The sequence below is a fragment of the Lissotriton vulgaris genome, chromosome 9 (assembly GCF_964263255.1).
Source record: "Lissotriton vulgaris chromosome 9, aLisVul1.2, whole genome shotgun sequence".
NCBI classification, from domain to species: Eukaryota; Metazoa; Chordata; class Amphibia; order Caudata; family Salamandridae; genus Lissotriton; species Lissotriton vulgaris.
In genome coordinates, this window is record NC_141697.1 from 239,359,612 (window position 1) to 239,386,313 (window position 26,702).

At 44.9% G+C, this 26,702-nt stretch overlaps 1 protein-coding gene across 1 annotated transcript in view; it reads left to right on the top strand.

The window, feature by feature from the left end:
• The window catches only part of KNSTRN (kinetochore localized astrin (SPAG5) binding protein), a 110,368-nt gene extending 84,464 nt beyond the window's left edge, over nucleotides 1-25,904 (top strand). Inside the window, exon 9 of the mRNA XM_086937399.1 lies at nucleotides 24,926-25,904. Within this exon, the coding sequence (XP_086793525.1) occupies nucleotides 24,926-25,057 (132 nt within the window). The 3' untranslated portion in view covers nucleotides 25,058-25,904. The remainder of the gene's footprint in view (nucleotides 1-24,925) is intronic.
• The last annotated feature ends 798 nt before the right edge of the window (nucleotides 25,905-26,702 follow it).

A 26,702-nucleotide genomic window follows, 5' to 3' on the forward strand; every position in this document is an offset into this window, starting at 1 on the left:
ACCTAGGGGAGGACTTAAACAATTAAACTGTCTGACTTGCTAGATCGAAGTTTCAGTCTATACTCCTCTTGGGGAGTTTTCTCTCGTTCGGGAACCTTAAAGTCACTAGGTTCGATACAGTCTTTGGAGGGGGTGGACGAGTCAGGGTCTGGTTTCAGTTCGTTGCACTTTTTAATATGACTCGTATGGATCCACCCCTTTCTGCCTTCCACCTTGATCGCGGTCTTCGTAGTAAGAAGGACGGTCTTCGGCTCTTTCCAGCGGGGCTCCAGCGGACTTTTCCTGTCGAAGTTCCTAATCAGGACAATGTCTCCTGGTCGGACATCGTGTGGCTTTACATCAGTGTTGTCAGGGAAGGCTGCAGCAACCTGTGAACGACATGATTGGAGTGCAGACATCAAGGAGGCAAGGTAATCTGTCAGCATATTACAATCGACATCAGTAATTTTCTTAGGCGTGGGCGTCCCCCACATATTCGGTGGTCTACCAAAGACCACTTCATACGGGGATAGTCCTGATCTCGAATGGGCAACCATTCTCATGTAGAATAATGCAACTGGCAGGGCGACTATCCAGTCGACCCCTTTCTCTTTACAAACTTTGGCAAGGCGGGTCTTTAGTGTCTGATTATGCCTTTCTACAAGGCCTGCGGCTTTGGGATGTCGGACACAATGGAATCTCCACTGATATCCTAACAGAAGGGAAACATGCCTCATAAGTTCGGATGAGAACGGCTGTCCGTTATCTGAGTACACGACACGAGGCAAGCCGTACCGTGGGAAGAATTCTCGAACCAGCTGCTTGGCAGTGGTCGGGGCAGTGTAATCTGGGACTGGATATGCTTCGGTCCAACGGGAAAGTGCACAAACAACTACGAGGACATATTTGAATCCTCGACAACGGTCCATCTGGATATAATCCATCTGGAGGACTTCAAAAGGGTGATCGGGAGGATGGAATCCACCTTGCTCTACAGGAACGCTTTTACCGGGATTGAACTGACAACAGATCATGCAAGTACGCACTTTCTGTTTTGCTGCTGCTCGTAAGTGTTTGTTGTACCAGAGATTCTGTAAACTGTCTAACATAGCTTTCTCTCCTAGATGTGCTGGACTATGTGCTGTATTTATCATGATTTGAACCATTGAGTCGGGGAGAAACCATGTAGATTTTCCCTTCGTGACCCATCCTTGATCTGTCTGGATCCCTCCTAGTTCAGTCCATTTCTTTATTTCATCTGTAGTAGCATGTGTCTGGATATCGATTACATCTAGGGTGGGATCCCTGACTGACATACACTGTGTTGGTACTATTGTCTTTGTCACATCGGTAGTCTGGGTGTGAGTCAATGCTGTATGTTTTGCTGTCTGGTCTGCCAGGTCATTACCCTGGGAAATAGAATCCGTAACTTTAGTATGTGCTTTACACTTCATGACAGATATGCCTGAGGGCAGATGTATTGCTTCTAACAGTGCTTGAATGAGGGGACCGTGTTGTATCTTGGCACCATGAGAGGTCAAGAAACCTCGTTCTTGCCATAACATTCCGAAGTCGTGTACGACTCCGAACGCATAACGGGAATCAGTGTATATGTTAACATTTCTGTTCTTGGCTAGTATACAAGCTCGGGTCAGAGCGATGAGCTCCGCCGCTTGAGCAGACAGTGTGTCAATACGATGTGTTTCTTTAACTTCAGTTTCAGTGGTCACTGCATACGCGGCCACTAATTCTCCTGTACTTGTTCTCATGCATGAACCATCCACGTAAAGTGTCAGGTCTGGATTTGTCAGTGGGACATCTGTTAAGTCTCGTCGAGGCTTTGTTACTGCATTAATGATCTCTATACAATCATGCGGGGCTGGATCTGTCATAATTGTAGGTAACAATGTTGCGGGATTCAGAATGCTGCAGCGTCTGATTTCTATGTGTGGCTGGAATAGTGTCAATTCATAACCTGTCAGTCGTGCTATAGTCAAGTGCTGAGTCTGAGTTCTGTTTAAAAGAACCTCTACAGAATGTGGAACTTGTACTGTTAATTGATGTCCTAAAACAATTGAGTCGCTCTGTCTGATTGCTAGTGCTGTTGCTGCTACTGACTTCAAGCACGCAGGGAGTGCCTGGGCTACTGAATCCAATGTACTTGAAAAATAAGCGCAAGGCTTATGTGAACCTGCTTGGTCTTGAGTGAGGACAGACAATGCTGTACCATCACGTTCTGTAACAAAAAGTGTGAACGGTTTGCTGTAACATGGTGTCGCTAGAACTGGTGCTTGACATAAAGCTTTCTTTAATTCCTCAAAAGCCTGTGTATGTTCCTGAGTCCAAGGGAGGGCAGTCGAAGTCGCTGCCTCCTGTGTTGTTAACTGAATCAGAGGTTTAGCTAGAAATGCATACTGAGGAATCCATTGTCTGCAGTACGAGGTGAGGCCTATAAAGGCCCGCACTTCCTTTTGTGTCTGGGGTTGTGGCATATTTATAATTAACTGAATGCGATCGGGAGTGAGCTGTCTCCCCACTTTGGACAGCAAGTGACCCAAGTACACAACTTGCTGAACACAGAATTGTAGCTTCGAAGGAGACACCTTGTGTCCCTTGTCGGCCAGAAAATGTAAAACTGTCAGTGACGCTTGTTCACATTCGGGCTCACTTCGTGCGGTGATCAGCAGATCATCGACGTATTGCAGTAAGGCAGTGTTAACTGGCATTATGATACAATCAAGTTGTCTTTTCAGTGCTTGGCTATAGATGCTGGGGCTTTCTGTGAATCCTTGAGGTGCGCGTGAAAATTTGAAACTTCGTCCATTTAAACTGAATCCGAAGAGATATTGGCTCTCCGGGTCAATAGGTACACTGAAGAAGGCGTTCTTGAGGTCAATTACAGTAAAGAACGTTGCTTCTGAATCAATAGCAGTCAATAGGGAAGAGATGTCAGGAACCACAGGGTACTGTGGAACAATACATTTATTCAGTTCTCTTAAATCAATCACCAGCCGATATACTGGCGGTGCATTAGGATCAGTACGTTTAAGAATCGGAATGATAGGAGAATTACAGATATTGGAGTCGGTCTCTACGACCACTCCTTGGGCAATGAGCTCTTCAATGATTTCCAGTAAAGCCACTACAGCATCGGGTGGTAACTTGTATTGTCTGATTCTGGGTAGAACAACACCTTGTTTGAGTGTAACACGGTATGGTGTAATGTGCATACAACCTACGTCAGTTGGGCCTTTCGCCCATAAGTGATCCGGTACATTTTTCAATCTGACATCAAACTCTCGTAATACATAATGACCCTTAAAGTCTCTCAAGAAAAGTCTAACTCCTTCCGGAGAACAACAGATCACTGCTCCTAGAGCCTTCAATGTTTTTATTCCTAACAGATTTTCTGGACAAGATTTCGTAAGTAACAAGACTGTAACACGTGATAATGGACCCACAGCCAGGGGGACTGGTTTCGATACCTCATTTACAATAGGCTGTCCTGAAAAACCAAGGGAAACATTCTGTGAGCCTTAGAGGGGTGCCCCTGGGACTTCATCATAGCTGATTGTGGTGCGACTTGCCCCTGTGTCAATTAAAAACTTTCTGTCTTTTCCCAATACTTGACTGTGTACATAAGGACCCTCTTGATCTACAGGAATTTCAATAAGAGGCAAGCCACCCTCCCTCTCTAGGCTGTTTCATGTGTATCGTGGATAATCGGGGTAATCAGATTGGGCATACTGGTACATCTGCTGCGAGACTTGCTGAGTCGCAGCAATGGGCTGTGGCTGTGACTGTCTCTGTGGTACCGCTACTGTCTGTGCTGCATGTGGTGAAACATGCATAGGCTGTGTATTCTGCATGGGCTGTATATTCTGTGAAGTCTGTTGCTGACTCTGATTTTGTCTAGGTGGATGCGGTCTTTCTTTAGTTTTACCTGTGGATATATTATGTTTCAGAACTGGGCATTCATGTACGTAGTGACCTGGCTGCTTGCAATAATTGCATGTCCCTTTAACAGGAGCTGTGGCGTGACCTGTCTGGGTCGTACCCTTTCTCTGACCGTCGGCTGGAACCGACTGGGCCACTAACATTTTCATTTTCGTGTCTTTCATACGTTTCTGTTCCTGATCCTGTTCTTCTCTAATTCTGTTCTGATGGTATTGTAACATCTGTAACATCTGAGATGGCGTATTTGCTTGCCAAGTACTTTCAACTTTGTACACGCGGTTCTTGACTAGTGGCAGGGAATTCTCGACTAGTTTTGATACAAAAAGATGTGGGTACGACTCGCTACTTGGCTTAAGGCCACTATTGATAATAAAACATTTCTCGAATCTTGAATAGAAGTCACTAGTATCTTCATCGTGTTTCTGTTTACAGGCCGAGATTGCGTCCCAGTCTTCCTTTCTAGTTGTCAGTAATCTTGGCAGAACCTGTACTATTAAACCTGGTAATGCTTTAGTTTTCTCCCCAAGGCCTAGCCCAGGGGTACGAAGTTTCTCCTCGTCCTCTATTTCTGTCCACACAATCTTTTTATCTCCCACCTCCCATTCTCTTTCCTTCAGCTTCTCGTAGATGCCCGTGGGCAGCAGTACCTTTAACATTTTCATAATATCTTCATATGTGTAATCTCCCATCAGTAACATGTCTTTAAGTTCTCTGTGAAAACCTGCAGGGTCTTTATCGTGACACGGTACTAGTTTCTTCATTTCCAATAGTTCTAACTTGGTCAGAGGTGTGTGTACATACACACGTTTCAGGGTGTTATCAATACCCATGACTGGGTGTACTTCTCGTAAGGGGTTCTGACTTTCAATGCCATGCAGACGCTACATATGATACATTTTTCTTTCTCGGGGCGGAGCGGGAACGTATTCGGAACTTAAGAACGTGTTATATCTGTGCCGTTGTTCTAGAATTATTTGAATTAACTTGGTACTTAGGCCTCTCCATCTATCCATGAGTAGTGCTTCTAATGTATCGTGTAAGGGACCTGGGTCAGAATGTTGATGTCTGAATAACGTGAGGAGGTGCTGAATCATGTATACACCTGCTAATTTCTGCTCGTCTGGGGAAAGGTTCAGGAATGTCTGCGCTACTGTGTCATCATGGTATATGTTCGGATTGTCAGCCCATAGTACAGCTGACCGGGCTAGTTCTTGTTCATCCATAGAATTTAGTACATGGTACCCCATTCGTTCTCGAAGCATTTTATCAGTCTCTTGAAACTGATGTTCAGGAGAATTCGGTTTTGTTATGCCAGAGAGGAAGACTCTCTTGCTTTCTGGACGAATGCCTTTCCTAAGATAAGTTCCTTTACCTACATACGCTATCATGTCTGTAGTCTTTTCTGGTTCTCCAGATCCTTCCTCCTCTTCAGAGGAAGCTTCTTCTTTCTCATTCTCGTGTACTTCTATTACTGCACTTCTTATTTTCCTGTACATACTGGCTATGCAATTCTGTTTATCATGCTTTCCTTCGGCTATATTTTGACCCCACTTTGTTAGGGCATCCATTTCATCCTGTTCTGTCTCAGGCCTGTCTCGTTCTCTTATAAAGCAATTTATGAAAAAACGTAGTATATATGCTTGAGTGTCGACTTTCTGATGTGCCATGGCTTCCTTAATACTTTCAGGGTTTTCCCCAGTCCGGACAAAATGATATATCCTATCTAGGTGCTCTTTCATTCCTGAGAATAACACTAGGTAATCTGTAGCTTGTCGTAAACGTAGCGATGCCATCAACATCCTATCGTCTTTACCGGGTACTGGATCGTATCTGCAAACTTGAAGCGGTTCTTTGAGTATGTCGAGACGGGGTGATTGGAATGAAAAGGGCCTCTGCATGTCCCTAAGGTTTAATCTGTGTGTTGCTGGCGGGGTCTGGTAACCCCTGGTCGCACCTCCTGAGGCGGAGGCTTGAGCATTATCTCTCTGTGGAGTCTGTATTTGTACTTGAACTTGTCTTTTAGTAGGATCAGGCGCAAACGGATTCGGTATCTTAACCTTAGGTGAGGGAAGTGGTGGAGGTGGAGGAACGACAGGCTGTCGGTCAGGGGGAACTTGTTGCGGTAATGGCGGGGTGCGATCTGGAGGCGTGTTGCCATCTCCGTCACCGTCAGTAGGCGGGACGAGGGCACGTGGATTTGTGTAAGCGGGTGCTACATCATTTAGATAGGAATTCAGAAAGATGTCTTTAGTAGTCCTGTGTTTTACTTTAATTGGAACCAATGGTGATGGCAGATTTTTCGGCATTTCTGAAGTGGCCTCAGGCGTACCTTCGGCTACTAAGTACATACCATTTACAAGATTGTTTCGTGCGCGGTCTACTTGTTCTGATTTTACTCGAATCCCTTCAGTAACTAATTCGTTTTCTCGGGCTTTATCTGATTCTTCTCTATGTCTGTCTTCTCTACGGAGTGCTTTTTCAGCACGTTTATGTGATTCTTTACGCCAAAATTCTATGGCGTCTTTCTGAGATTGTCTGGCTTTCTTTTTCCATAATGCTTCTTCTACCTTCATGATGCACTCGGCATCCCATGTTCCGGTAACAGGCCATCTGTGTCTTTCGTCTAGATGCTTAGTATAATCGGCCAATAAATCTAGATACAATATGGCGTCTATGCCATGTTTCTGATACATGAAGTTTCCAGGAGTGTCCCTAGGGGGAATAGGAATTTCTTCCTCTAGTATCCCTTTTCTAGTTCCTATCTGTTTTAGCTTATTAAAAAACGGCATCTTGTCTACTTAGTACTGAATGCTCAACCCTGGCTGTTTAATTCTGACTCTGAACACAATTAGTTACACCAGAACACAATAATGCACATTAGAAACAGTCACTCATACCACGACATTAAACACATAAAAAGACATTTGAAACATATATGACTACCCCCTTTACTGGATGTACTGCTAAACAGCACAGATACACTGCTGAGAACCGTGCAAGAACTAGGATAACTGATATACTGCTAAACAGTACAGATACACTGTCTAAAACAGTGCAGACCGAATTTGTGTACCCAAACCCGTCTAGATACGTCCCAGCAATGGTACTCACCGGGAAGCACGGACAACAGAAGGCCTCGGAAAACTCGACTGGACTGGACCGGACTCGACTCGACTCGACACGTTGATACTTCGGAAAACTGGTGGGCCTCTTGACACCTCGGACCTTGCTTCTTTCGGCTAGGCTCTGGTCGGGATCCTCCGCGCTCCTCACCGCCTCGTCTGGGTGCTGATTGCAGTCTTCGTCGCCTCCGTGGGCCAGAGGGAGATACAGGAAATCCTGCCAGTACGCGTAGTTTCCGTCTAACTGATGGCAGGGGACAGAGCTTGCAACGCACCAACCGGCGCGTGAGGTGGGGGAGGGGTCCCTATTCGGGCGCCAAAATAATGTGGTAAATATTTGATTTACCGTCCTAATTTCTATGCAAGTAAGTACTTAATCAATAATAACTCAATCGGAAAGAAAAAGGCAGAGTCCGTGGTGTTAGAGTTCTTAGGGGTTTTATTCCTTAAAAAGGAATGGTCATGACCGGATATCTTGTTCCTGCCACCACTGGGGTGCCGGAAGGGATAGAGCAATATTTTATTGACAATACATAGCTTATATACTTGAGTTACATTATAGAAACCAATACAGTAGGCGTAACAGCTGAGAGAAACAAGATAAAACACACACGTGGTAATAATACGTAATTAGAAGGCGTGAACTAGGCGTGAACATAGAGGTGTGTGCTAGAAACGTCATAAGTAGGTGTCATAAGTGGGTGGTAACAAAAAGCAGAATCTTGCAATGTCAGCAGAAATCTGAGGCCTGGATGCGCGCGCACCTGCATGACGTGTGATTGACGTGAAACTGGAGGGTGCAGGGGACTTGACATTTACAATCGCGGAAAGAGACAGAAGTCTGGCATGTCAGATCAACTCGTACCTCTATCATATCTGATATCTGATGTTTGGGAACCATACTATCTGGGCGGAAAGGTCTCTGGGGCAGAAGCTATTCTATACTGACTGTGAGTGCGTGTATAAGCGTCTAAGTGTCTGCATGAGATGCGAGGGGGGCATGGGCCTTCCATGGTAACAGAGGCTATGAATCACTTGCACGGAGACAGTAAGGCCAGGCCCTTCGCTCTGCAGCTGGGGGAATGTTTACTTAAACTAGTAGGCAGGAATGCATTTTCAGAGAGGGAAACAGATAACTCGAAGGTTGAATTCAGTCTTGGCAGGCAGCAGGCTGAGCTAAACGCGGTGAGCCGCGCAGGGAGTAAGGCAGAGGTCACGGGTACAGAGACAGCCTGGGCTGAGGCTTTCAGAGTCAGAAAGCGGAAAAAGGCTCGATGGCAGAATTCAGGGCCTGCTTCGCCAGAGCTGAAAAACGTGTAAAGTACACCACAAAAAGACGTTGGCATGGCATACTTAGGAACGGACTATTCAACCCATTCTGGGTGGGTCTGAAAGAGGACATGTTAACGTTGGACGCAAATGTATTTGCGTCTTCATAGCTGGCACAGGAGGGAAGTTACATGCACTTTAAGCTCGTACATGGAGACGGTGGGGTACACGATAGGGAACATAACTTGACCAAAAATTTATATTTCCTCACCATGAAGAACCATAAAGTTTGTCTTCTCAATATTAGCTACCAGTTCGTGGTCGCAGCAGAACTCCTCAAAATGAGACAGTGCTAATTGAAGCCCCTGTCTCGTCTTTGATAAAGTCAACGTATCGTCCGCGAACATGAGCAGGGGGACTCTTTTGCCTGCTAGCATGGGTGCATCCGTTGATTGGTTTTCAAAATACCGCACCACCCCATTGATTAAAAGGGAAAACAATGTGGGGGCCAGCAGACAGCCTTGCCGGACACCCTTTCCCACTACAAATTTGTCGGTAACCTCCCCTGGTTTTCCCCAATGGACTTGTGCAAAGTTAGACCTCCGCACCCTACTGGACAAAGGAGAAGCAGTAGCCCTCATCCTCCTAGACCTATCAGGGGCGTTCGACACAGTCTCCCACCGCACCCTAATACGCAGACTCTACGATGCAGGAATCCAGGACAAGGCCCTCGACTGGATATGCTCCTTCCTCTCCGGCAGGACGCAACGGGTCAGACTCCCCCCTTTCCTCTCAGACCCCACACCTACCACCAGCGGAGTCCCCCAGGGCTCCTCCCTCAGCCCGACGCTCTTCAACGTCTACTTGGCTCCACTTGCCCCCATCGTCAGAACCTACGGACTCAACATCGTGTCATACGCAGATGACACCCAGCTCATCCTCTCCCCATCCAACGAGCCCAACACCGCCAGACGCAACTTTCGAGAAGGCATGGAAGCCGTCGCCAAATGGATGAAAAACAGCTGCCTACAACTAAACACCTACAAAACAGAAGTACTCATCATGGGCCCAAACCCCGACGCCTGGAGCGACACCTGGTGGCCCACCGCCCTCGGAAACTCGCCAACCCCCACAGACCACGCACGCAACCTGGGAATCATCCTGGACTCCAAGCTCAAAATGGACCGCCAGATCAACTCTGTCTCATCTTCCTGCTTCCACACCCTCCGCCTCCTTCGTAAGACCTTCAAATGGATCCCCCTCGAACACCGAAAGACAGTCACTCACACCCTGGTCACCAGCAGACTCGACTACGTCAAGGCACTCTATGCCGGAATAAACAAAAACCTCATCCGCAAGCTACAGAACATCCAGAACGCCGCCACAAGACTGGTTCTCAACCTGCCAAAACACTGCCTCATCTCCCAGCACCTGCGCACACTCCACTGGCTCCCCGTCGAGGCGAGAATCACCTTTAAGATGCTCACCCACGCACACAAGGCCCTCCACGGCACCGGACCAGCATACCTGAACAGCCGGCTCAAATTCCACGCACCCCAAAGGACCCTACGATCAGCCCAGCTCTCCTACGCCGAGGTCCCCCGCACCAGAAAGACCAGATCGGGAGGCCGCTCCTTCTCCTTCCTCGCGGCCAAAGCATGGAACGCCCTTCCGCTCCACCTCAGACAGACAACATCGCTCCCCATCTTGGCAAGAAACCTCAAAACCTGGCTCTTCGACAGACCCCCTCTTTGATGGAATGGAAGCTGCACCCCACCCCTAGCGCCTTGAGACCATTACGGGTGAGTAGTTGCGCTTTAACAAACTCCTGATTGATTGATACTCCTGACCAATGAAGCCTGACCACCAGAGCAACCAATTCTTTGGGAATTTCCAAAGTCAGCAGAACATCCCATAGTTTAGATCGTGGGACTAAATCGAACGCAGATTTTAAATCTACGAATGCAGCAAAAATCATGCCCATACCTATCAGATCCTCCTTCCAATAAAGCATAACAAATCTGAAAGCTTGATCCAGTGTCCCCATATGGGCGCGAAACCCTGCCTGTAACGGGGAGAGGATGCACTCATCGTCCATCCAAAGCTGAATCCTACCCAAGATGACTCTCGCTACAACTTTTGGAGGGCATCTATAAGGCTTATAGGCCTGTAGTCAGCCGGAGCAGAACGGTCACCCTTCTTATAGATAGGGATACTTTCCGCGCCGCACCAGGACGGTGGGATCGGCGCTTCCCTTGCTATCCCATTAATAAGATTCGTAATCTAGGGGATCCATAGGTCAGGGTCCTGCTTAAATAGATCCGCTGGGATACAATCAGGCCCAGGAGCCTTTCCACTAGGAATAACCTTCAAGACTACCTCAACCTCTTTTGAACTAAAGAGCAGAGGCGTATCAGGGGCGGTGGGAAAGGGAACGAGTGCCTTATTAGTATTATTATTCTTAAATTACGCTTCGAAGAAGGCTACCCAACGATGGGGCTCTACGTTGTTATTAGGGATTATTGAGTGTTGCCCGTTACCCCATTTAATCAGTTCCCAAAACTGGGTCATGTTCCTACCTTTGCATGCTGCCAAAAGATCCTGCCATCGCTCCTCATCCCAGTCCCTCTTAGCCTTTTTCAAGGAAGATTTATAAGCCAGTCGGGACTGTTCAATAATACTATGATTCCGTGCCTTAATTGCTGCCACTAACTCCTTGTGGGCAGCTCTACATGTCTCATTGTACCACGAATTAGGTTTCAAGGTGGAAATCTTTCAAATTGGCTTGTTATTTATAAAATAGTTTTTTAAACCTAAAAAGAGGTTGTTATGGGCCCTAGTTATGTGGGCATTACAGTCCTCCTGATTATTGAAGCTGTTAAATTTCTTTAACGGCCCCAAAACAAGGGCCCTATATCTTAGTGAAACTCGACTTTCACTAAGATATAGTCAATTCTACTTTTTAATCGGCCATTATCAAAGGTCACCTCTCCCCCAACATCAGACCCTGTTCTACCGTTTGTTACCCTTAGACCCCATTCCAAACACAGCCCTTTTAGTTGTAGGGCTGCTTCAGACCATTTCTTAATGGGGGGAAGATTCAGTTGGGGAACACCCCAGATTTCGTCCACCTCAGCGCTAAGTCTACCATCGTCACTGTCCAGGGGCTTAAAACGGGTATTAAAATCTCCTGCAATAACAAGATTGACATTTTGGGGGCCGTTCGGCCAGAAATGACTCTAGGGTAGTAACAACCGGAGATGATCTCCCTCCCAATAGGCCTCCTGCATACACGTTGAGCAAGTCAAGACCTTTAACGGATTTTACTCTAATAGCTTGTATATCCAGACTATCCAGTACTAACTCCTGCTGTGATCCCCTCGAACTGCCTAACCCAGCACGTTAGACCCCCCCAGTGGTCTTCCTATGTGCCCTCTTAAAGCTGGTTTTGTAAAGTTTAAATAGCCATCATGGAACACAGGGTTTATAGACCACGTTTCCTGGAAGGCCCAGATGTCCACTCCCTTAACAAAAGAGGCCCACTCATCAGAAACCGCCTTTGATTCTAGACCTGCTATATTCCAGGAAGCAAGAACCAAGGACGACTTCTGCATGGGAGAGTCAGTATGGCCGTTGCTTATTACATTAACCTCAAGATGTTCCTCAGGGATCGACACTACATAGCGTAAGGGGCTAGGGGATACATTAGCCAATGGTGGGATGGGGCTATCGGGCATCAAGATAGAAACATCGGCCCCCAAACCAAGCCCCCATCCAAATTCATTTCAAAGATGGGATACAAACAAACTCAGGGCGCTCCTCTTAATATCAGGGAAATGTGTAACCTATATTCTTAGTCAGATTTGGTGCATCTAGAGGAAGGGCGTGTATCCAACACCCCTGTCTTTCTGTAACAAACAGAAATAGAGCAGTACTATATGCCCCTGAGCACACAATAATATTATAATCAGTACTGATTATAATATTATTGTGTGCTCAGGGGCATATAGTACCCATCCAAATTCACCTGCAAACTCGAGCCCAGTCAGTCATTACCTTCGAGTGAGGAAAGGACCTCATAACGATTATTGAACTGGAATGTAAGATCTGTTCTTAAATAATCGCTCTGAGGACCTCCTACTCCCCTCTGTCTAAATTGGTTGTTCTGTCTGATAAAATGCAATTCAATTCAGACCAATTCCATGAAAGCGAAGGGATACCCGTCGTAGATCGAGGATAGAAATAACTCAGATAAAGCGTTTTAATCATACCCTTCCTACAATATTCCCTTCCTACACAGATAAACCTGCCTGCTCTGGGATCTTTAAAATTAACAATTATGCAATCCCCAGCCTGGTCCTTACATCTACTACCCAGCCAGCTCTCCCTCCTCACAAGTAATATTTCACCAGTAATATGGGCAGGGAGCGGTCTAAAGTTACTGAGCCAAAAGATGACTTTATTTTTCAGCTCCCTTTGACTTTCCAACTTTTCCTGTGGAATCTCGGGAACCCCTGTAAGAACCACGGTATAAGGCGCTGATTCTGGAGGGAGATCAATACAGGGTTGTTTCTTCTTCCCCCTATCTTCTACACCTATAACCTCCTTCTCTTTAAGGGGGTCCTCTTCCACCACTGTGGTTTTTTCCAGTTCCTTCTTATCTTTACCCCCCATTACTTCAATGCTCTTGCAGGTTGGGAGATTTGACTTGCTGGGCTCAGCATTACCCCTATTGACAACTTGGGAGGGGGGCAAGGGAGGAATAGGGAGGTTGAGGTTAGAACTAACTACAGGGGTACTACCAGGAACTATCACTGGCCCTCCCTGAACTAAACGATTTGGGACCATTGCACAGCCCGAGCCTCTTTCTATGGCAACAGAATTTGCCACGACAATTTTTTCCAATTTCCCCAAGTTTTCAAGAACTAATTTAATTCTTTCAAACAGGGGAAGCATCAATGATTTCATCAAGTGCTCGATCTGGCCAAATATGTTGTCAGGGAGCTGTGCTGTCAACGGTAAATGCTGATCCGGTTCGGGAGGTTGCTCCCCTCGAACTTCAAAGGAGTGAGGCGTACGATCAGTAGCAGGCTGAAAGAATGTAGCAGCAGCCCTACTAATGTTAGAGGTTTTAGTGACTTTCGGGCACCTACCCTTTTGTACACCCCTCCCACGCTTCCTCTTCCCCTGATTACTGGGTAAAGTGTGAGTTTTTTTAGTGCTGACCTCTAATAATGGGCTTATGATGGGAGTAGCCACAGTGGAGCAAACATCGGATAAGTCAACAGCCTCCACAGACCGGCTAGAATCCAACCGGTTTTGTACCAGGGGAGTATTGGTGTGTAACTGCTCAGGAGTAACTGCATCCCTAATAGTGCCAAGTGAGGAACGCTTTAAAAAAGATGAATCAGTCAACAGTCTCTTCTTGGTTAAAGTTATCTCGCGTTCCAACACGTTTGCAGCCCTGGTTATGAACTCATCCATGGTCCAAGATATGGACCCACCTGTGTTACTAGTCGCACTTTTTTTCCCTTTCCCTACAGTCGACATCTTAACAATTTTAATACAGGTAAACCAGTTGCAACAAACAAGAGTTATAGGCAATACAATATAACACTCTTCGCTCTAGCGACTAAGAGCCACAACGTACCATTCACATCACAGGCCCGTCTAACAATAACAACTATGAGGCAGCTAAGAAGATCAACTAAAAGCAGCACTAACCCACTGACACAAACAAGTGGAAGTGTAAAAGTTAGGGGAATAGCCCGGCCCGGCCTCCTCCAGCCCCGGACGGCACAGACGGTCCCGCCCTTGTCCCGGGCTTCTCCCGGCGCGTCCTCGCGGGACGAGGGACCAGGTGTGTCTTTATGCGCCTCCTGGCGCGTGGAAATTATGTGTCCTGCCCCTGAGGATCCTGGGGCTTGTAGGCGGCAATAGCAACAGCAGCGGTCGAGCCGGCGGAGCCAAACCCAGGCCTGTCGGTGGAAGCAAGGGGGCGGAGCCAAGCCCGGCCACGTGAAGGGGAGCAGCGGGACCAAGGCAAACAAATAACCGGCCCCACGGTAAAGTCGCAGCGTCCAGCAGGCACCTACTTATTACCTTGTCTTTGTGTCCTTTGCAGTGGCGATAAGTCACTGAGACAGGACGAGTTCCTACTCTGCCTCCTCGGTTCCAGCTGATCTACAGAGCATCTTGATTCTACCTCCCTTTCCAAGCCGCCCACCTTGGCCAGAACGCCTCCGGTTGGCAGGCATTTCTCTGATCCTGCATCTTCAAGTGTGGCAATCCGCAGGTACTGTGCTTCTCTATTTCGGGGGCAACAAGGTTGCTTGAGCTTGTTCCGTTGCTTGGGCTCACTGTCCTGGAGATCCAGCGATGTCTGCGACGTCGACGTTCAGACGTTATTTGCACGTTTTCTTCGACCATCTTGGATTGGTTCTTTCCGACTTCCTCCTCTGGCGGCCATTTCTATTCGGGCTGCACATCAGTGATATGCACACTTACTTGCTGCTTTTCTCATCAGTGATACGTGCACTTGGGACATTGGCATTCATTGTCGCAACTAATTCGGCCATTATGAATTGGGGCTTTCCTACTTCCTTCGGCAGCCATTTCAAGTCGGCCTGCACATCAGTGGTGTGCACGCTTACCTACTGCGGTTGATCATCAGTGATACGCACACTTTCCTCATGATCAGCAATCTTCACAGAATTGGGCCATTTACATATGCGTCTCACCACTAGTGATACGCACACTTGTCTTATTGATACACACACTTGTCTTTGTGTCGAAAAAGAAAAATTCCTCAGCATTGTTTTGCAGCAATTTGCCTTTGTTTCTGGTTTACGCGCATTGAATTGAACCACTCTCACATTGTTTTAACTGCTATATTTAGTGGTGCTGCTCAACAGTGATGTGCACACTTATCTTCTAGATCTAAATTTCTGTGTTACACATTTTTACCCTCCAGCCCTTCACAAGCCTAATCAAATAAATAACAGGGAGACCAATTTCTTTTTTATTTACCATGCAGCATTCACTAGTTCCTTCCTCTGGAGTTGGATTGGGAACAATGGAAGAAATAATTTGAGGCGTATTTGGATGCGTTAGAAGGTGTTTCCTTAACTTACTAAAAGAAATTTGCCATTCTTCGACATTCTTTTGGTCCAGATGGGCACAAATTCTTAAACATATTCCCTCTGAACAAATCATGGCTAGGGAAGGTGAAGGAGATGGTGTCATTGCCGAGTATGCCGCAGCCATAAAAGCTTTAGACTTGAGGTTCAAAGCAAAGGACAATGTTAGTATGGAAAGACATGTGATTTATAAATTCAAGTTGTGGGTGAATGGGCCGCTAGTTATGTGGGGGCCTTAAGAATCTTGGCTGTTTCATGTGAGTCCAGAGACTTCAAAGACGTAATGATACTAGATCAACTGATAAACAAGACTAACAATAAAAAAATTCAGTAGGCCTTATTGTCCAAGCCAAATTTACCTTGGAAATAACCTCTAGAATAGAGAGTACTGCATCTTTCATGAGCCAAATGACTGTGTCAGAGGAGAAAGTCCCACCCCATGATGTACTTGCTGTGAAATCTGCTTGTGAAAACAAAATGCAAGGGAGATGCAGTAAAAGTATCCAACAAATTAATCAAAAGACAGTCAGCCAGATAATTAGAGTGCTATCGGTGTGGTAGCTCATCTCATTTGGCCAATGCCATAGTATGCCCGGCTAAGGACCGCACATGTGCCAAGTGCATGCGAAAGGGGCATCTTGCTAGAGTTTGTAAAACTTCTAGTAGAATACAACAACAAAAATCCATGAGGTGGGCTCTTGCAGAGGTGATGAGGATGAGCTTTCAACAGTGATGAAGGAAAAGTACTTTTGGTGGTAAAAACTTCCTCAGACACATTGTGTTGCATCGGGTCACATGATTTTGTGAGACCATTTTGCATTGTGGGTGTAAATGGTGTTAATGTGAAAGTAATGGCAGACTCTGGGTCGCCTTACAAAATGTTGAGTGAGAAAGTATGGCGTAATCAGTTTGGAGGAGTTCAACCCTCTGATTCGAAGGTTCACCCTGTGGGTTACAGCAGTAATCACATTGATGTTGTAGGTTAAATCACTGCCACTCTTAAATTTCAAACCAATTGCATGGATGGGGTTGTGTATGTACCCAAAGTAATTTGGGTTTGTTAGTAAGTAAGATCAAAATAACCTGGGCATTTTTGCTTGACCCCCAACAATCCTGCCCAGGTAGTGTTACGGAACAACTATTTACCCATTCTTCATGTGAAGGATCAAAACAATTGGGAAACACAATATCTCGAGTTTTTTAAAAAGGGTCTGGCATACTGAAGGGTTTTACTCACAAGATCAAGTTGATCAAAGAGTTCCCTTAGCCTTTCTGGCCGAATTAAAGGAAGAATTAAATACACTTTGTGTGCAAAGAGTCATTGAACCTGTTGAGTCTTCAAATTGGGTTGCCCCCATTGTTCTGGCACGCAAGGCTAATGGGTCTGTTCGTGTGTGTGTGGATTTGCACGATCTCAAACAGCAAATCTGGATCGGCCATCCTCTTCCCAACATCACTGAAATGTTTTCTGCTTTGAATGGGGGTAGAATTTTCAGTTTATTAGATATGTCTGCACACCATCTAATCAACCGACATCCTGACACTAGACACCTTACGTCAAGATGGGTTATTTAAATTCAGGCGCATGCCATTTGGGTTGGCATTGTTTCCTCTGTATTGCAACGAGTGGTAAAAAGTTTGTTTAAAAACATCAAGGGTATTGTAGCATTCCAGGACAATGTTTTAGTGTTCAGTAAGGATCAACACCAGCATGATGACAGAATGTGTCAAGTGTAATCCATTTTGGAAGCAAGAGGTGTAACTCCCAGTGTAGTAGAGAAATGCAAGTTTATCTGCTCCAACATTGATTATTTAGGGTACAAAGAATCTGCAAGTGGTGTAGAACCTAAATCCAATTTAGTTAAAGCCATTGATTATTTTAAATCTCCTAATAACAGAGACCAATTGAAATCTTTTTTTTTGGTCTGATAGAATTTTAGGCAAGATTTATCCAAAAGTGTGCAGAGAAAATTTGATTTGTTTAGATTTGAGGAACTTACTGAAAACAAATTAATGTTTGTGTGGGATGATGTGTGAAATCAGGAATTTGAGCTCATAAAAAATGAAATTGTTCATGCCGTACCCTCGAAACCCTTCGACACACGTGATGAAACCATCATTAAGATAGATTCCAGCCAAATGGGCCTAGAGTGCGGTCCTCATGTCAATTCAAATCTGCCTAATTTTCGGATTTCTTAAATTTTTTGGGCATCAAGCATTCCAAGACTTCTCTATATCATCCCAGAAGGAATGGTCTTGTAGAATGATTCAATAGAGATATCAAAGATAACATAGAGTTGGCTAGAGCTAGTGGTTTAAATTGTAAGGAAGAATTACAGAAACTGTTGTGGGTGTTATGCATTACTCCCAATGCTGACACAGGCCGATCTCCCTTTGTTTAATTAAGGGGCAGGTTGCCTTCTTTCAAAATGACTTAAGGCCGTGGATGGGGCAATTTACTATTTCTAAGCAAAAGTTGGCAAAATCTAGGCAAGAAAAGACATCAAGCTCAAGACAGGCACCACCATTTTTTTTCTTGGGGTGGATTGTCCACGTTTACACCGGTTGGGGGCTATACCATCACTGAGACACCAAACAAATCTTAATGGGCCAATTCTAGTCTCACCATCCTGGACCGCCTTTCTCCCAGTAGGACGTGCTCCCAGGCACATGCTTAGATTTTGGAGGTAGAAGTCTTTGCCTTGCTGATCAATCAAAGGAGTCAGAGGTTGTGCTTCTGAGAGAAATTGGTGTGGGATTCTACTTCCTTTAGTTCTTGGTCCACAAGAAGGACTAAGATCTGAGACCTAATCTGGATCTCTGCTTTCTGAACTTGTTCATTTGGTCGGACACGTTTTGGGTACTGTCTCTGAGCCAAATATTGTTGTCCCTCTTTGAGGGCAGGGTGGAGGAGTGGGGTGAAGCAGACACTAGTTGGCAGTTCTGTGTTCCTAGACAACCAAAACCCCTATTGACATCTAGTGATCCTTCCCACCCACTGACTTTACATGAGGTTCACATTGGGGTCTCGGCACTATCCATTGAGTCTTACCATTTGTACTGACTGCACCTTGGGATTTTATGAAACTGATGTGGCAGCTTCATTGCAAAGGTCAGAAGTCCATGTATTTCCATTCCTGTGTGAATGGGTGGTGAAAGTGGAGTGTTTGTCACTGGTCAGAGAACACCATCAGCATACAAACATTTCCTCCACAAAGTGGGCTTTACCATCAACATAAGAAAAACTAATCTTCTAAGCAGAGACTGACCTTCAGTGAGACCGTCCTAAACATGACCCACATGAAGTCTTTTTCTCCTTCTAAGAGGATCCCAGATATTTGGGATATATTTCTGAGGATTTTGACCTTCAAACAGATCCAGATTCTGCACAACTCTGTTATGCACTTGGCCTTGTGCATACACAAAGTGTCGGATGAGAGCACTTCAGTGATTCCTCAGAAAACAGTGGCTCTAACATAAAGAGATCCTCCCAAGCCAGATGCAGGTCCTTCAGTCCGTTCACCTGGATCTGCACTGCTAAAGAGACGAGTCCCAACCTTTCGGTGGGTTGTGTCTTCAGCACAGCAGGCACAGGCCATTGTGGTAACTCATGCCTTCGCACTGGGCAGTGAACACCTTTTGGGCCGCATGCTGGAGGAATGCCTTTGGTCCACATCTGAGGATTATCTACACATAACTGTGTTGAAACTGCTGACAGACTGTTTTGCCATTAACACATTTTTGTCTTTCATCTCAAGGCACATCATTGAGATCATTCAGCACCATCATCGTTCATTAAGATGTAGTGGGAAAGATGGATCTGCTACGCAAATCTTTTGTCACTCCGCATTGGGCCACTTCTTCCTTTCCCATATAAAGGTTGGTCCAACTTTCGTAGAAGGATGATCAGGTCAGTCAATGAACACTGACTGCATAAGTGGAGATTAAACAGTGCTAGCTAGAGTAGTTTTGTGTCCATGCTGAAGTTTGGGACGTCCTATTGGCTGCCAGGAAATCCACTACAAAATCCACATGTGAAGGGTGATGGAACAAATCTTCAGCAATGCAAGTCAAAATACTTGGATCTGTTTTAATGCTACCTTTTCAACTTCCTACGAATTTCACATGAGGGACTGATTGTCAACAGTGGCTACAGTTAAGGGCTTTTGGCTGTATCCGCCATTGTGTATCTCCCTGCCCACCACTCCTGGTTGAAATTGCCTCTAGAGACACGTGTTCTAAAAGGTTTGCTTTATTTGTTTGCGCGCTCTATGACCATTATTTGTCAGTAGAAGTTGAAGCTTGTGGCATCGCCATTCAGTCCAATGCACAGTGGCCCAGTTCAACGTCTTAATTTGAAGTTTGTATTTTTGCTGGCCATACCTTCATCCCTTAGTCTGATTTCTTCAGGCACTCTCAGCTTGTCGACCTTTTACATTTTTTCTACACCAAGGTGGTATCTCCCTTAACTTAGGGCGAGCCTATTACACTCATCCTTCTTCTATACTTCTCATTCCACCAAAAAGGATCAGCTCCATAGCCTGTACCCCAGATGTGCTTTATCTTTTAGCAACTATAGCACTCAAAAAGAAAGAGGGGAGGACTAGTGCTTTGTGGGCTTTGTCAGTGCTAAAAAGAAATGGCAAGGCAGTAGCCAAACTTGCCCTTTCTTGTCACAAAATCTGGAAATGCCTTAGTCACAAAAAGACTCTCCATAGGATAATTGTGTTCTCTTCACTAGGGACAGGGCTGCAGATGACCATGTGATCATTCCTGCTTGCTTGCTTTGCAGCTCAGGAACACATTGGCTGGAATTTTGCCTGTGCTTTGATGCATGGTTTCTTTAGTTAATTGCCACTAGTATTCACTCAGACGTACTAGGGTGGTATTGCTTTAGGACTCTTTCATAGGATTCAAAATCTACAGGAAGAGGTATCCTTCAAATGAAAGTTACTGATTTTTTACATGCTTTTTTCCCTGATGAGTAGTGCAGTGAATAATAAAATCCCATGGTATGCACACATGTTGTCATGTTATTGTCACTGCCGCTGAAGCTCTCAGTTCCTCTCTGCACACCTGTAGGAAAGTGCCTCTTTTTGCATGGTTACCCCCCGTTTTTTGCCTGATATCTGATGCACTCTGTCCCTGCTAATTAAGTTCCTAGTGCCGTAGAGGGTCTCTAAGGGCTGCAATATGTATTGTGCCACCCTTAGGGACACCTCACCTAACACATACCCACTGCCATTGCAGACTGTGTTTTGGTGCTGACAAATCTTGAATTGACATGGCACACATTTCTGTGTGTCATGCCCACAAACACTGTCTGTGGCATAGATAAGTCACCTTTCTAGCAGATCTCACAGCCCTAAGGCAGAGTGCGCTATTGCATATACCCATACAGTGTCTAAGTCCATTCTTATACATTGCAGTGTGGTGTAGCTATATTGAGGGCATGGTCTGGGAGTTTGTCATTACGAACTCCACAGCTCCATGATGACTGTCCTGAATACTAAGAAGTTTGGTTTCAAACGTCTCAGCATAATAACGCACTGATGCCAGTGCTTGATTAATTACAAAATGCACTCAGAGGGCATCTTAGAGATGACCCCTAAAAATGACCAACTCCTTTGTGTCCAGTTGACGTGTCTGCACCAGCCTGCTACACAAAGAGACCTGTTTCTGACCCCCTGACGAGGGAGCTCTTGTGGGTCAGGAACAAAGCCTGCTTGGGGTAGAGGTGCCTCTCACCTATCCCCAAGCAAGAAGGGCATTCAGGGAGGTGAGCCCTTTGTTATGCTAGCCAAGGCCTTTCCAACTAGTAGAAATGCCCACCACCTTGACCAGGCCCTACTTTTAGCAGCAAGGTCGGTGGGAAAATTTGTAGTCAGCAGAGGTGTGTCCCCTCTCTGTCAGAACCACCCTTAAGGTGCCCTAGACCAAATTGACCCCTCCTTAGGAAATCCACCTTGAATGGAAGGATTCAAGCCAATAAGATTAGGGAATGCCCCCCCTCCCTGAAGGGAGGGGACATACTAAGGGTGTAATCACCCTAAAAGGTAAGTAGCCCATTGGCTACTACCTGCCTGTATCAGTAATGCCCCTAAACTCCGTATTTAGGGGCACCCCTGAACCTTGATCCTCAGATTCCTGCAACCTATAAAGAAACAAGGAAATACCAAGTTACACAAGCACCCTCAAACAAGTCCAATATCAGAGAGATTTGCTATGAAGCATAAATTATTTCAAAAGGTTTTTTAGTATGAACACCAATATTAGACACGAGTTCATCTGGGATTAAGAAATTTCAAAATATGGATCCAAGACAGTTGTTATACTTGAAGATCTTTATTTCAGACACATTTAAAAGTTTTCCAGCTTTGCACTGCCGACACGTGTTTCGCCCACTCAGGGGCTTTTTCAAGGCTATCTTAGTTGGAAAAGAGAGGTCTGGCGGTCAGGAATTTCATAAGAATCAAAGGATGTCTGATGTGTCAATGCTAGGAATCCTATTAATAGTAATAATAGTATTCACAGCGAGCTGCTTCAGAGTGTAGATTCCACCTCGCTAATTTCCATGTGTTGGATATAGGATGAGACAAAGAGGTATGTCTTAAAGTGATTAAGCGAATCGCTGCATGGAGAGTAGTCCTTATTGTATATGTAAACACACCAGCGGACCTTGATAAGTCTCTTAGTGATCTGCACGAACCAACTCTCCACTGCTGGGCACTAACCCTCAGACATCCTTTGATTCTTATGAAATTCCTGACCGCCAGACCTCTCTTTTCCAACTAAGATAGCCTTGAAAAAGCCCCTGAGTGGGCGAAACACGTGTCGGCAGTGCAAAGCTGGAAAACTTTTAAATGTGTCTGAAATAAAGATCTTCCAGTATAACAACTGTCTTGGATCCATATTTTGAAATTTCTTAATCCCAGATGAACTCGTGTCTAATATTGGTGTTCATACTAAAAAACCTTTTGAAATAATTTATGCTTCATAGCAAATCTCTCTGATATTGGACTTGTTTGAGGGTGCTTGTGTAACTTGGTATTTCCTTGTTTCTTGATATTAGCATTAAGTTGCTTTGCTTAACATCCCTGGTGGTGGGTGTTTTACCAGGTTCCCAGTGCACCTCTCTTTTTTTGATATTACACGTAGACTGTGCCCATTGGAAATATTTATTAACAGAAGGTGCGGACGTTTTCTCTCTGCGGGAAACACTACCACCAGTATTATTGCATAAACCTATAAAGAAGAAGGATGAAGAAGACTCCATGCAGCAAAGTCTGAAGATGATGACTGGCTTGGCCCCAGCCCTACAGGCCTGTCTCCAGCTTAAAGAGCCTGTGAAGAACACTATGCCTGTACTGTAGCCAGCGACTTCCAGAAACAAGAGAAAGATTGCCCACTCCTCAACAAAGACCAGATATCTCGAGGACAGCGGCCCTGTCCAGAAGAATCCAACTACAAGTCTCCAGATCCAGCAGGAACCACCATTTCTGCTTACTCTTCACTCGAGGCCCATGGCCCAAGTCTGATTGGCTCACCTGTCCAGCGAAGTCTTCACAGAGATCTGGACCTCAAATTTAGCTTTGGTGGAATTCTCCTGGACTTCACGAAGTAGCCTGGATCCTCCTCTCGAAGGGTCCCCCCTCCATTTGGCCTATGCAAAGAAACTCCAGTGATTAAAGGCACCCCTGCATCCTTAGCCCCCTGACTTTGGGTAGCCATGATTATGGTGCCAAGGCCTTTACTGGCACCTCTACATACTTGCCTAGCTGTTTGTCAACTTTGTCCAGCCTCATGGTCCGAGCCTACAGCCTCTAAGGGCAACAGAAATTCCCCTTCAGTTGCATTGGACGCCTATTTGCAACTGGGCGCCCCTGTGCCACTGGTGGTGTTTGGTTGGTGCTGCCTTGTGCGCCCCTTGTGCTTGCTTTAACAACCAGAGCCTGTGCCCTGAAGCCGCAGATACTTAGCGGAAAACCGCACCTTTTGAGGGTGCCCCTAATCTCCATTGACTAAGATTCGGCCCAGTGACCTCTGCACCCGGCTTCCACAGTGCGGCTGTTGGTGCAGTACCGGCCTTGATCTGACCCTTTCCCAGTGCTGGTCCAAACCCCGCAGATTGGATGTGTACGTTGAGTACTTACCTGTAACTTCATATACTTGTTTTTCTTCCTTAGGATTGCATTGCATTTCTGTCCATTGCACTAAATATCTATCTCTTACATTTGCTAAGTTTGCTACGGTTTTCTTGACATTGTCAAAGTATTTTCAATACGCTTGTAAAGTACTTTTAGGTCTTTGCAATTCAATACCTACTGCATTCAAAAAGTGTTGCTATTCTTAAAAACGGTTACTTACCTGTAACTGAGTTCATCTTGGTTATAAAAATAAAATAAAAAAGTAATAACTTTTTATACAAAAGAATTGGTCTTCGATTCACACTTTAAGTGTGTGTAATCACTTTTGCCTTCTTGTGTACAACAAATGCTTTACACAGCACTCTGATAAGCCTAACTACTCGACCACACTACCAAAAATAGAGCTTTTAGTATTATCTACTTAAGTCTTTGGGGATCCACTGGACTCCGTGCACACTATACCTTACTTTGGTATAGTATATACAGAGCCAACTTCCTACAACACCTCAATGGGGAATGGAAAATGTATTGGGAACTTGTACCAGTGTGCTGGTTGGTACCTATTCTACTCTAATGAAGTGATATCTGGTGGTCAGAGCCACAGCCGATACTGAAATTTTACTACGTGGTGGCGGTAGAAAGCTACTACTGGGGAATTGTTTTCAAGACCAATCTAAAACCTGAAGGTATTTTTTTAAGGTGTGGAATGTACAAGATGATAATAGTTCTGGTGGGAACACAGTTACCAGTGGTAAGTAACTTTTTCATCCATTATTAAACACCCCGAGAATGGTCTGTATAGATTGTCTGAACATCAGGAGTGGTGAAACATAGTTAATTTCATATCATACTGGCACGATTATTACACGATCAAGTGAGCAGGGTACCTACCTGCACTAAAGTAAGCAGGTCTGACCTCTCTCTCCTGTTTACCAGCACCATGCATGTTTAACACAGATTTTTCTCCTAGTGGAGTTGTGTAAGTATGACACAAGTGGCATCACCAATGGCTTTTTTATTCATGGTGTCCCATCACAGAAGGATGCATGTGCCTCTGAGGGATTCTCTCGGGCATGCCTTGTAGAGCTTCTTTTCATATCTAGACAGTAGTACAATGGTTGCTCTCCAACAAAGCAATGTCCAACGCCTTAATATGAAGAATTTGCTGCTGGTGGCTATGATAGGGTGGACGCTCGGTGTAAGAGATGCTTCCACACAGGTTTAAAATTTAAGCTTTTGGGTGCAAAACCATGCTTTTCTTGTGATATTTGATCTAGAAAAGGGGCCATAAACCTGTCAACTCTTCCCACAGGCTATACAGGCTATGTGCAGGGCAGCTGAGGAGGAGAGAACACATTTTCTTGAGAAGCAGAAGACCTTTGAGGAGGACAGAGTGAACTTCAGGACCGCCCTCAGGCAGGCAGAACTGCTGCTGGACCAATGAGGTGCTCTTGGTGGCAAGGATGCTGCTGACCTGTTGATGCTCACTTAGCGACCTATCGAGAAGTGCTATGGAATTTGTTGGAGAAAAGAATATTCAAATGTATGATCACCCATGGTTTTTAATTTCTTTATATAAATTTTTCAACAGTGGAATCTAATTCACAGATAATGGGCTCCTCTATCGCTGTAAAAACTATTTTTCAGAGGTAATGGATGCATGCTTACGAAGGAGAGATAATGGAGCATGCTTACGAAGGAGAGGTAATGGATGCATGCTTACGAAGGAGAGGTAATGGATGCATGCTTACGAAGGAGTGGTTAAGGTATTTCTTGGTCCGTACTGTGCAAACCAGACACATCTGACTACATGCAGCCATGTGCGTCCCCAAAATCGGTGTATTATGCTTCAATCAAACAATTGTAAAAAGTAGACTGGAGCAGTAAGATGAATCACCTGGATGTAAGAGTTTTACTGTAACATTAGAGAAATGTTTGTATCCTTATTTTTGATGGGAACCAATGATATAGATTTTTTGACTGAAGGTACTAGTACAGAAAAAGGTATAATATAGAAATCCCAAATGTTTGGTTTTAAAGCCTCAACAAAGAGTTTGGTGTGTGAATAAGATCAAAATGGTTATTAAAGACTGCATTTCACAATTGCAACCTTAAAATATCTCAGTGTGTGCTAATAGAAATTAAGGGAGCCTTCAGAGACATACAAGTGACTGTGGGTACAATTTAGTGTCTGACTTCTAAGAGGGACTTCCAAGGACCCCAGCTCTGGAAGAAAGAAAGTCATTGAGTAAGGGTTCCTTTAAAATAAAGGTTATTCCCACTGCTCGCACACCCTTCGCCACCTTTGTTTTGGTTTATAATTAACTTTGGCTGCAACTCGTAGAATTCACTATTTTCCATTTATTTTGCGCTGTTAGTCACTTCTTTGTTGTTTACAAGCATTACTTAGGGGAAGAGGAATGACTCTGAGCCCTATCTCTCGTGTTGTTTAAATACAATTTAGTGTTGTCATCTCCACCATAGTTTATCTATTAGCTGGACTTCTTCCAGTGTCGTCGCCGGTCATGAACGCGTGTGTCTTGCAATTGCTTCAATGTATATAGTGTTTTGTTTAAGCTGCATTTTCTTTTTCCTTGCTTGCAAGTTTGTATCTATGCCTAATAAGTTGCTCCTACATGTTTCCTTGTATTTGCAAGCGTAAAACATTCTTAAATTAAGGTAACGGCACAACAAGCAATCTGATTCTCACAGAAAACTGACATGGCCGAAAATATAAATTGTCTATCCCCAGCTCAGAATATATATATACATATATATATATATATATTCACTAAAAAAACATAGGTTTCACACTCTTTATAGTTAGGAATTAGCATTTAAAAAACCTTTGAAATTCACTGAAAAAAACATAGGTTTCACACCAGTTATAGTTAGCTGAACATTTTACTCATACAAAACCTTTGAAATTCCCACGTTATAGTTAGTTGGACTCACTATAACTCACACGCCCGCAATCCACTGCTGATGATGTCACATATTACATCATTCATGACATGGTCAGTGACATCACTGATGACATCTCAAATGAGCAGAGGCTGTTATATGGCTGCTTTTATATGATTTTAGTC